Below are 12,137 nucleotides of genomic sequence, written 5' to 3'. Positions count from 1 at the left end.
CGACTCTACCTCCGTACTACACGAACTGCGGATCTGGAATCCCGGTTTAGGTTCTGGGATCTAGCATCTGGAATACAGTACCGAGTTGGAGTATTCCGCCACTTCTTGCTCCACTCCGCAACTAGGATACCATAACATAACACAACATTAAATAACTGGGTCTCTTTAGTTCAAACCGGCAGGAATGGCAGACAGTGAGTACACCCATGATTTCTTCCCTGACTTCCCCTCAGGCTCTTTCAATCTCCTCCCATTGCAAAAGCTCGCACAGAAAGCAGCTATGGAGGCAGCTAAACCTCGCGCTCGTCTGCAGAAGTCTACGCAGAGGTCTACACGCTTGCAACGCCTTTCCACTTTCCTACCCTCTCTCAGTACCAGTCCAACCAGATCTAAGCATTCAGAAGGTACAAAGCCATCACCTCTCCCCGCCATTTCAGCACCACTACCCATCGATATATATGCCTCTTCGAGTCGACCACCCTCGAGAGATGCTCCCCTGGCCCCCTGGCAAATCTTTCAAGCCAATAACGATAACGACAATGACAATGAAAATGACAAAGACATGCCGCCTCCACCAGCTCCGCCGCAGAAACGACTGCAGAAGTCAGACTCCCCCAATCGACTGAAATCCCTCCCGAATGTACGATCCGGCTCACCTTCTCGTAAACTCACAACCCCGTCCTCCGGGAAAGCCTCTCGAAGAAATTCCATCCTTGCTATGATTCCAGGTCAGAATCGATCAGTCTCATCTCCAGTCGGCAGTCGTCCAAATTCGGTTCAATCGGGGGAAGATGATGAAGCTGCGGGATTCAAGACACAGAGGAAAAGCTTTCTCCTTGGTGGTAGCAGGTCAAGGTCTAGAAACACGTCAAAAGAGATTGGGGAGGAATTCGGTACAGGCGCGTGGGTTAATGCTGGAGAACACAAGATCGACTACAATCTGGCTCTTTTAACAGGTGGTGAAAAGGTAAACACCCTTTGCATTGGGAGGTAGATATAATCATGTTAACTTGACTAGGTCCCAGAACTATGGGAAGACAACGCCGACACGTTCATCTACCTATTTCCCCAAGCCTCTGGCCTAGGACCGTCATTCAAGGTCCCGTCAATGACATTATCCTCGTCCGTGATCCTAATGCATTACATCAATGCCCAACAAGTCAGTAGCCCAGCGACAGGGAGACCTAGTGGTCAAAATTCCGATGGAAGAAATAGCCTATCCGTAGAGGACGCCGCTCGGCATTTGTCACTGCGCGGTCCAGCTTCACCCCCTTACACACCAAAGACCAGCATCTCGGACATCCAGTCGAGCTCAGATGGTCGCCCAGACTCATTAGAGTCATTCCTCGACGCGCCTCGAGAAACCCATCTATACTTCCCTACAGGCCTGACCTCCGACGGCTCCCAGCTATCCCCAAACGACATACAAGATCTCGTCGACATTCGCAATCTATTTGCTTTCCTCACCGGGCAGCCACTTGTCGGTACCAAAACCCGTCCCAGCACATTTAGGATATTCCTGCAAGTCGGAGCGATGTTGAGCAAGTTCCAGTTCACCAACTTAGATGGGTCTACGTTTGGCGAGTCGGCTTCAGCTAGCTTCGAGTTCTATCTAGAAGAATTGAAATTGTCTGATGTGAGAGAGAGTCGGGAAAAAACCCTTGAAGGTATTATTCTCGGTGAAGCGATGCGGTCCGGAGACTTGTATACCGAAGCCTTTACCCATGCCGTCGGAAAATATACAGCTGTCATGCAGAAAGACTATCCCTTGGTGTCTGAAATATCGAAAAATACTCGAGTCAATCTAGAACGTGCACATCAAGAATTAATCACACGACAGCATTCTGCGAGTGCCGCCCTGACCGATTTCAACTTTTATTCCCTTTTCGCTGGCATTGGGTCCTCAGCAACGAGCGAGGAATCCAAATTTGTCCGGTTCAAGGCTTGGAAATTGAATTTTGCGTCCATGAAAAGACATGTCATGTCATATCTCAAAGACGTCCATGGGCATTGGCCTCCAAAGGCGAGCCACAAGAAAGGTCTAGCAGGCGGTCTTAATCGAATGGTCCTCAAAGGGCTATACTCTGATATGTGCAGTCTGTACGAGTTGAGAGCAGATCGAGAAGCAATCACTACCCGCTCCATGGATGCATCTGACGACAGTCAAGTAACCAACGTCAGTCCCACCAGCACAGCTTTGCGAAAGCTCCTCTCTGAATTCGACCGCTCGTCACCACCCGTCATGCCTCCAATCCCATTCGATGTACCTTTAGTACCATCAATTGCGGCGATTGATCCAACATTCCAGAGAATGTCACCAAAGAAGCAACACAAGGCATCTACCCGAAAATTAAAAGAGCATGAAGTCGCCCTCATTCTCGCCAAGACCCACAATGCGGATTGCAACTACAAAACACCTTTTCTAGAGGAATACAAAATATTTGAAGAGAAAGAGGGAAAGGGAAAGAATGCGCAGGAACTTGCTGATATGGTCTATGGCCACTGGCTTTTCATGTACGCAGTCATTCAATCACTGCCTATGCTCGTTATCGATGCTCCAGGCCTTCGCTACACGGGAGGGGTTGAATATTTCCTCTGCATGTTGCCAACCGGAAAACCTTGGGTAGAAGGATCTGATACGGCACTCTACAGCGTTCACGGCGGTGCTATAGTCTCTATGCCTAATCACGTCATTGAAGCTGGCCCCGAAGCTGTTTACCGTCGCTCTCATTGTTGGACTGTGGCAGAGCAATGGATTTCTAAGAGTGAAGGCAAATACGTTGAAGTCGATGAACGGCCATCGTTCCTCCCAGAGATTCTGTCACCACTCGCGCCCCCACCAGGTTTTGGAGGCATTCTTGACATTGAACCCCCGACTGCGGGCTCACCTGGTGGATCTCCTACGATGTCTCCCATGTCTCCCATGTCTCCCACCGAACGCGGCCGAGATTCGCGCAAGTTTAGTGGTGCACAGCTCGGTGCAGATTTAGGGGCCAATTTAGACGCGGATGAGCGAAGGAGTCGCAGCAGGCAAGCTCAACGCAAGAGCATCGCCTTGGGTCTTGAGCGCTTGCCTATTCCTGCCGGACATGAGACCTTTAACTCGAGACCGGGTTCTAGTAGAGGAGCGAGTCCTGGTGGGTTTAAAACTCAGAGTCCGGTTGGATTCTACAACGGTGGTAATGGAAGTATGGCTCGTCTCGATACACCTCCTGATAATAGCGGTGCTACATTCAATGATATCTTGGGACATATCGAGGACCCTAAGCAGGCCAAGGGAAAGAAGGGGAAGAAGTAGAGGGGAGCACTGCTATTGAGATGCTGATTTTGGGCTTGTTTGAGTATGAGGTGCTCATTTATGAGAAGTGGATTGAAATTAATAGGATGAGATACTTCAAAATGGGTTATTATTTGATTTGGTTTCTTTTTGAACCAAATAGATAGATGGATGCATAGCGCGGCGTTTTTCTTTTCGTACCTATACTATAATAATGCATGCTTGGTGGGGTATATATAGATGCATACCTTTGCCTATATGAAGATAGATATATGATAAAGACTTTAATGACAAGCCCTCTATTTTTACCATCAATGTCATCGTCTGTTTGTATGGCTTGGCTTGGCTTTGGAACGAGAAAAGGATAAATAGAAAAGTCATTTTCGAGAGCAAGACAGTGTAGATGGAAAATATACATCTATCTATCTATCTGCATGATAACAAAAAAGCCGTACACACACAGCCAGCTATATGTACCCTTGATGCATTTATGGATGTAGAATGAACATATATATACGTAATGCAATATAACAAAGAAGTCAATACTCCAATACACCGAATAAGACACCCACCAATCAATAATCTGATACAGTATATACAACCACAAGTAAGATCGAGACCCAGTGGCCAGCATGGTAGGTATAGTATAAAAGATCAGCTCAGCTCATAACACATTCATTACCCTCCGTTCATCTAGACGCTTTCATCTCAACGCACCGGATCCCAGCCCTGCTGTGCCGCCCTCCCACCACCAGGCGTCAACACAGCTGGTGCAGGTGCGGAACCACTCGTGTTGATTGGAGCTGGCTGGTAGGCTTTGTAGCCTGGATACGCGGGCTCTTGCGGTGGTGGGCTTCTGCTGGCATAGGATGGTGGTGCTGTTGAGCCAACGTATGTTTCGTATTGGCGCTGTGGTGGAGGGTTGTAATTATCTCGGCTTGCTTGTCTCGTGGGAGGAGCATAGTCTTCTCTGCCCCCTTGTCTCATTGGCTGTCTCCCAGACGAAGATCCGTATGACATCTGTTGGTTCTGCATTGGCCTTTGCTGAGGCGGAGGCGTAGGTCTTGAGTATGGCTGCTGTGCACCTGTACCAAAGTCGAATCCGGCAGCATTAGTAATTGGTGGGCTTTGCATGCGGTTTGGAGGTGGGCCACCAGGACCACGAGAAGGACCTCTTGACGGGCCTCGGGATGGACCGCGTGGAGAGGGATTGTTATTGTAGGGTTGGTCGTCGTACGACTGCTCTGAGAATTGTCGTCCAGGGTTCAAAGGCTGTGAAGAGTCAGAAGAGTACTGTCTAGAAGGTTGTGGAGGGAATGGGCGTGTATTAGGGCCATTCGAGAATTGCCGTTGGGGTGGTGGTCGATCGTATCCATTTCCACCGGCTGCCGCGCCGGAATATGCATCGTCGTACTCAGGTCGGGGTGAGCCTGTTCCATAACCACGACCTTGACCGTTCATATCTCGAGGGGGTCCATATCCCGGTCCTCGTCCACCTCTTCCTGGTCCCGGAGAAGGAGATCCTCTATATCCTCCAACACCGTTGAAACCATTCTGTCCATTTTGCGGCCCCGGAGGAGATCCTCTATACCCTCCATTATTGAAACCATTTTGTCCATTTTGCGGCCCCGGAGGAGATCCTCTATACCCTCCATTATTGAAACCATTTTGTCCGTTTTGCGGAGAGTATGTATTGGGAACGCCAGCATAACCATTTCCGCCAACGGCCTGTCCTGATTGGGAAGCAAATGGACTTGGGCTCGGAGGATTGTTATTGGCCGTCATAAGAGGCATACTTTGCCCGGTAGTAGGATCCAGATGTCCCAACTCGACACCATCCTTCTCATCGTCCACGACATGTTTCTTCGAAGCAGAATCCCAACTCGGCATAGGAGGCAATGCATCTTCACTTATTGCAGTCTTGGGTTCCACAAACAACCCGTTCTTCCCAACTTCAAACTGCGCGTATTGAGGAGCTTCTGGACGTGCGGGGAGAGCACCTCCCATCATCGGCGCAGGGGGTTGGTATCCCTGGTGTGGAGGCGCGGGCGGAGGAGCAAAAGGGTCGTCGAGGTGTTTATGCGGTTTGTTCTTCTTCCCATCACAAGATCCACCACAGCAATCGCAGCATTTCAGGAATGAGAAACAGGTGCAGCAACAGGACATGCCACAGCACGCACACCTGACTATGCATGCTATGATGGAGACGAGTATTAGGGAGACGACAATGATGACAGCTATCACAGGCCACTTGCAGTAGGTGGCCGCCATGCAGTTGTCCCAACTGCTAAATGAGTTTTTGACATTACTGACGCTGTCGGTGACCGATCTCTTTCCAAGCAGAGAACTAAACACAATGTTCCCTATCTTGTCCCCCACACTTCTCCCCACACTTCTCTGCATCGCTTGTGTAATGTGCGGCATATGGGCGGTTAGGCGCAGAAGAAGGTATTCGCAGAAGCAACGAAATTGCAATCGAAGGAGGTCCTCTCCACAATCGCAGCCGTATTGTGAATCACAAATATCGTAGAATCACTTTCGATTCCCCATGTCCTTCTTTCAGCGGTCAAAGCAAAGCCCAAATCCCGTTGTGTCGATCGTAATCCCTCGCACTTGTACTATTCGTGTCGCTTGACCGTCTAATGCGTCGCAAATATTGTCGTTCCAATAACCCGCCTGAGTCTAAAGGTCGGAATAGATCAGATCAGGTCAGATCAAACCATAAGAAAGAATAATAGACCAGTTCGTGTTTGTCGCATTTGTACGTAGGTGAAACTGGTGTTGAACAGGGCTGTGCTGCTCGAAATAGCTCTGCTGTGTGATACTGTACGACGCAAGTCTTCGGACTGCAATGCAATTGGTTAGAAAGGAGTGACTGTAGTTGGATTCCCTTTGCAGAGCAGAATGAAGAACAAACGAGAAAAAAGAAGGGAAGGAGGGTATCACGTCGGTGAGTGATTTCGATGTGCATATCCCCCTGACTCTTAGTGGTTGAGGTGATGCTTAGCGTCCTTCAGATGGATTGGAGGTCACGTGGTGCTGAGAACCCTGCAAGCGTCTGGCTCTACTTTATTCCTTGCAACCTTATACTGTAAGAAATGGTCTCCAAAATTGTTTATTTATTATTTACGGCATCGCTAGGTATATATTGCGTTGCCGTAGATGTGTCCTAATCCCTTGAATCAGAAAGCCTCCACCGATCGCCTTCCCCTATACCTTCCTCCAAGAATATATGCCTCCTTAGGGGCTATAAAAAACAGCGATAATCCGTACCAAGTTATGGAGAGAGCAGGAGATGATTGCAGGCTTATACTTTCTGCACCACCTCGGCTTGAATATAACTTTTCTCTTTTTCCCTTTAGGTATCTTAGTTATTTAGATCTTTCAGGGATAGCTTTTTAAGAGTTTAAGAATCTATTCAGTTTTATTCATCTATGCTCTTCAAGGTTGCAGCAAGATAAATTATGCCATAGTATGCCGCCGACCAAGACGGCACAAGCGAAACATATACCACAGGAAAATCGCTTTCTATTCTTCTCTCTTCAGTGCGTCTATGATCCAAGATTGTACCCCCTTGAAATCATTACGCACTCGACGGTTCTAGCATTGGCACGTTCCTGTTGTCTTCTACTCCTCGCGGTTTGCTACGGAGTGCTTCCAGAGCGCGTACGGATTGCTTGGAGTGCCTGTACGGATTGCTTCCAGAGCGCGTACGGATTGCTTAGAGTGCCTGTACGGACTGCTTCAAAGCATCTCAGAGTGCTTCCGGATTGTTCACGGATTGTATACGCATCAAACCGAACCCCTTAACCCATCCTCTATTTCTGTTCAGCTTCTGACTAGCTTCTATCTAGCCTCAATCCAGCGCCAGTCCACGACAAGTCATCATGGCCGACAATCAGAAGAAGGTTTGAACTCCAATCTGCTCACTGTCTACTATAGCTAATAGTATAAAGGTCTCAAAGCGCCATGGCCGCACGTACTTCTTGAAGCTGCCCAATGGAGAAGCCGGCACCCAAATCAACATCGTGGAATACAACAGGCTATATCGAATTGATCGTACCCTTGTCTTAACAAGAGCTCCACCCCCTGAGCTTCGAGCTAAAAACATCTCACAACCCAACACGAATCAACCCATCGATAATACCATAAGAAGGCCGTCACAACCTTCTTCTTACTCTCCTCAAGGGCGCCCTATACGCGATGACAGGTTAGTTATAGGAGTTGGATAGAGTCAAGTCCCAGACTAACTCTCAAAATAGATACTCTAGTCGTCTCCAAGAGTCTGCATATAGAGACTCGAGAAGACCAGAACGTGAACCCAGGGGTCGTTCTCGCTCTCCCTCTCCCTCTAGAGACTCAAGAAGACCAGAGAGGGACTCATGGAGGCCAGAACAAGAACCTAGGGGTCGTTATCGCTCTCGTTCTCGATCTAGAGCCTCAAGAAGACCAGAGAGGGACTCGAGGAGGCCAGAACGAGAATATAGGGGTCGTTATCACTCTCGTTCTCGCTCTCGCTCTCGCTCTAGAGACCGGAGAAGACCAGAGAGGGACTCGAGGAGATCAGAGCCTACATATCGCTCACAGAGCCCACGAATCGCCAACATGTACAGGTCTCAGCAAAGAAGACCTGGCTCGTCTAGCCCCCATCACGAGCCCATCAGCTATAGGCCCACCCGCAAACATTCTCGCTCGCCTAGAAACCGTCGCGAGTCACCCAAGAGACACGATGATCATTCGAGGCCTGCTCGTCACAATCAAAGAGTGTCAAAGGAGCCAAGTACGAGACCCGCCAAGGAGATGACTTCCCCTGAGCCCAAGGCTAAGGACATAGAGACCACCCCCGTCAAACAGGAGTTCTTTAGTCCTCCGCAGTGGGCTGAGGACATAGAGACCACCCCCGTCAAACAGGACTTCTTTAGTCCTCCCCAGTGATCTCGATGTGCATATCCCCTGCCTGCCCTTGGAACCTTTAGCGCTCTTGTTGGACTTAGCTGCTTACATGAGCGTCTGTGGGATGGAACTCTTCATCTCGATTAGCTCGTCTTCACTCAATATACACATTTATATGCCCATCACGTCTAACCTAGCTGTGACAATTATTATCGTCCTCTCTGTGACCAGCATTGTCCAACAGCTCTTCAGATGTATTAGAAGTCATGTGGTGATGATATGGTCGTTATAGTAGTACTGTGGCTGCGGCGTAGCGTCCCGAGGAGGCAAGTGAGGGGGTTGTGGCGGGGCCACGCGTCTGACTGAGTATAGATGTGAGGGGAGAGGATGAGGGAGTTCAACTTTGGTATTGGAGATGGAAACGGATGTAGGTGATAAGCTTGCAGAAATACGAGTTCTAGTAACGTCGAGTCGGGCTGTGAATAATGGTAGGAATGCAATGAGGCAGAGTTGAAATAAGCTGACGTCAAAAGAGGCTTAGATATACGAGGCTGTATATTTGACATAACTGTATTGTTTCTATGACGAATCAATAAAAGCGCCTTGGCGGAGAGGAAGAACTCTTATTCAACCTCTGGACCAATTCTCACTTCCCTAACCAGGTTCCTATTTACCAGTTCCTTTCGACGTCCTTTGCAACGCCCGCATCAAACTCCCGTAATCCAAACATTAGGTATCGTAATTAATTCCTTGCATGACTCCATCTGGCATTTCACCAGCTTGGCCTCATCTCTCCTAGTGAATAATCCCATCGCCTTTTCCTGGTGGTGGTCCCATTGGCGCTTCATAAACCTCCCTCTGCGGATGCGTATACACGTTCTGCGGCTGTTGCAACTCGATTCCCCCATTGCCCTGCCCGTGGTGACCATAGTATCCATCATTTGAATTGAAAGTCGTGCCCGTAGCTTGATTCGCCACCGGGTGGGCGGAATATGGCGGCGCAGGTCCTCCATAGTAGCCATTTTGCTGTTGATTGTATTTCGGAGCGGGCATCCAGGCAGTTCCGTACATTGGAGGGGCACCCATGCGGCGGCGGCGACGGTTGTTAAAGCATCTGGAGACAAGTTAGGGATAAGCTGAGCAAGAAGATGGAAGAGACATACGAGAAAGTGAGCGCGATGAAGACGAATGCTAAAACGATTACAACGAGCGCAACCCACCGGCCCCAACTATTCCATGATGAATACGAGTCACAGTTGCCGTCGCCATCATCATAATAATCGCAGCTGGTTCGAGGTGTTAGCATAATTCGTCTACAGATGAAGTATGAAGAGGGAGTGTCAGGGATGTAGGACAGGAACTTACTTGTATCTGCTAACCAGCGAGTGCTCTATAGTCGGTGCCATTGCGAGATGAGCTTATGTGGTGAAGATGATGTTGATGGCGTGGATGCGGGGTTTTGTTCAAGTGGCAAGGGATGAAGTGATTCCTTTGTCCACGAAGCTCTTTAAATGCGCTAGCGTGAGTGGCAAGCAGATGACAACAATAATCGCCGAACAATTGAATGTGATGCAGAGTCGAAAAAGAGGCAGATTGTAGTATTAAAGTATTATTATCTCACGGAACCTGTAAGACGGAGAACGGAAGCTTTTGAGCTGAGCTTCGTGATAAATCAGGGAGGCTGTGTAGGCCGGGATCACCTGTCACTGGCTGTCAGTCGGCCTGTTTTGCGAAAGGTGGCAATAACAGGTACGAGTACTCGTAACTTTCTCAAGAACAGGGTTCCGGATACTTCGGTATAGACCCGTGGAATGATTTGACGTCTCCTCAGCTCTGCTTTAAAAAGATATTCCTGTCTGGCGTCTGGGGCATTCTACTATAATAAATCCATCTGCCGCGGATTAGCCACGCCAAGAGTTATAATTATTCGGAGCTACGGAGTAGATACGAGTATACCCACCGTAAAGAGTATCTAAAGACCATATTAATATATACGAAGTAGGTCAGAGATACCGCATTTATAGTGTCATTGAGTCTACAGGCGGGGGCGGGGCGTGGCGGGTCATAATTCCAGTCTGCAATCAATGCCGGTCTCCGCACTCTCTTTGCAGCATAATTACAGTAATAACTACCTCGTAAGGGCAGGAAAGAGGCCCATAACCAACCCTCCATCTCATCCAGCTCTCTCATCATCAAACTGATCCGCGCTGCCATGCCATGCCATCTCACCCTGCGTCTTCCTCGTCGTCCTCTCCAGCTGGTCGTCTACGGACATCCAATCAAATCGCCGTCTCGCTGCAAGGGCTGACCATGCTGTTGAGAATTGCCAGCGCATCAAACGTGGGTGGTTTGTGCGCGCGAATCGTAGCCTCTAGTAAAATCGTAGTTCCTGCTGTTGAATATTCTGGTCTTTTTCCAATCCTTCATGCTCTTGCTTGCTTGCTTGACACTTGCTACAAGTCAATGGAAATACTTCATGGTCGATACACTTTTGAGGGAAATCGAATGTTAAGATACCCCGCAAGATCTCCTCAGATTCTCCCACCATAGCCCTGTGCCGATGTCCTCGGAGTCCACCCACCAAACCAGGGCGCCCTCAGAGCTGGGCAAGCATTTTTGTCAGGCGAACCTTTTCATTACGACAGACAGGCATCGACTAATATGAGTACGCCTAATTACAAATCCAGAGACCCAAAAGGTCTTTCAAAGCTCAAATGTCCACTCCAAACCACCATTCCTCGTTACGCTTCAATGCCAGAGTCAATCAAGAACATAAGAAATCGAGCAGTCGTACAAAGCCGAACTGTCTATGCCAAACAAAACGCAAGGTCGTCAAAGGTCGTCTTATCGTTCCAAGGGCAGGGCATGAGTAGAAGAGGAACCTGAGCAAGGCAGGTAAGGACAATATCCTTTTACTCCAGGAAAGCCGGACGCCATGCCATGTACCTGGGTCGGCCGAAAAACGAAAAAGTGGTGCGGTGAGCTCATGAAATATAAGTGGTCTTTGCAGGCCAAAGAATGAGGTTTTTATCTTTCCATCAGGTCGTTATCGTTCATCATTATGAATGCTGGAGCTTTCCAGTGGTTGTATGTGCAGATTACTCGGAGTCGAGAGGTCTACTTGCTGGCACGAGCAACCAGCCATTGCAAGACAGCATCCAGGTTTGTTTCCTCTTTTGCGCTTATGCCATAACAGCTTACTTCACGATGAGAAATGCTCTTGAGATCCAGTTCATCAATCAACTCGTCGACGGATAGTTTTTCTTCCAGATCCGATTTGTTACCGAGGACGAGCAAGGGGATACCGTCCAAAACGGGCTTCTCGAGGAGCAGATGCAGTTCATCCTTTGCGATAGGCAATGCTTCTGTATCGGCCGAATCGACGATAAAGACGATGGCGTTCACACCTCGGCAGTATCGCTCCCACATTGACCGAAAGCGTGGTTGTCCTCCGAGATCCCAGCATTTAAGCGTCACATGGCCCTTTTGTACGCGCTTCATATTAAATCCAACAGTTGGGATGGAGCTGTGAAGCAAGAAATCAAGGTCAGCGGGAACTCTTCGGAGGAGTGCGAGGTGGGGTCGCGGGATTCGCAGAACCCCACTCCAACCTGATTGCGATTGCGATTCGAAGGGGGGGTTGTACGACGGCAAGGGGAAACATACTCGAGGGTGAACTCTCCGCCCTGTGCATCACGGAAGAGTCAGTATTGGTATGCGGATGGTGTGGATGATTCTTACCGCCAGTACTCGCAACAGCGAAGTCTTGCCAGCATTTTGGAGGCCGATCATCGTAATATCCATCTCCGTCGCCCTAGCATCAACCGACTCTGGTTAGCATCATGTATAGTACATGGCAGCAAGAGCAGATCTGGAGAGGATATATATTTTTTGTTTCCTGCAGATCGTCGCAGATTCTGCCGTCTACATTGACCCAGCAACAAAACTCACCAGAACAAGCGCAGCA

General features: G+C 48.9%; 4 protein-coding genes across 4 annotated transcripts; 1 reads left to right on the top strand and 3 right to left on the bottom strand.

The window, feature by feature from the left end:
* Positions 1–184: 184 nt before the first annotated feature.
* On the top strand, positions 185–3,298 carry LHYA1_G006953 (uncharacterized protein; the record flags this gene model as incomplete). Its single annotated transcript, XM_031151886.1, has 2 exons — positions 185–967; positions 1,019–3,298. 2 exons carry the CDS (start codon positions 185–187, stop codon positions 3,296–3,298), a joined length of 3,063 nt encoding a protein of 1,020 aa, XP_031002992.1.
* A 687-nt stretch (positions 3,299–3,985) lies between these two features.
* LHYA1_G006952 (uncharacterized protein) lies at positions 3,986–5,701 on the bottom strand (the record flags this gene model as incomplete). The annotated part of the gene is made up of 1 exon (XM_031151885.1): positions 3,986–5,701. One exon carries the CDS (start codon positions 5,699–5,701, stop codon positions 3,986–3,988), a length of 1,716 nt encoding a protein of 571 aa, XP_031002989.1.
* Positions 5,702–8,965: 3,264 nt separating this feature from the next.
* On the bottom strand, positions 8,966–9,576 carry RCR2 (the record flags this gene model as incomplete). Its single annotated transcript, XM_031151884.1, has 3 exons — positions 8,966–9,284; positions 9,334–9,483; positions 9,536–9,576. The coding sequence occupies 3 exons, from the start codon at positions 9,574–9,576 to the stop codon at positions 8,966–8,968; spliced, it is 510 nt and encodes a 169-aa protein (XP_031002988.1).
* Positions 9,577–11,287: 1,711 nt separating this feature from the next.
* Positions 11,288–11,998, bottom strand: Arl8b (ADP-ribosylation factor-like protein; the record flags this gene model as incomplete). The annotated part of the gene is made up of 3 exons (XM_031151883.1): positions 11,288–11,696; positions 11,837–11,856; positions 11,912–11,998. Coding segments are annotated over 3 exons (516 nt in total), but the record flags the coding sequence as incomplete, so codon positions are not given.
* Between the last annotated feature and the right edge of the window lie 139 nt (positions 11,999–12,137).

The sequence above is a fragment of the Lachnellula hyalina genome, assembly GCF_007821495.1.
Source record: "Lachnellula hyalina strain CBS 185.66 chromosome Unknown contig00141, whole genome shotgun sequence".
Classification (NCBI taxonomy): Eukaryota; Fungi; Ascomycota; class Leotiomycetes; order Helotiales; family Lachnaceae; genus Lachnellula; species Lachnellula hyalina.
This window is presented reverse-complemented; position numbering and strand designations above follow the sequence as displayed.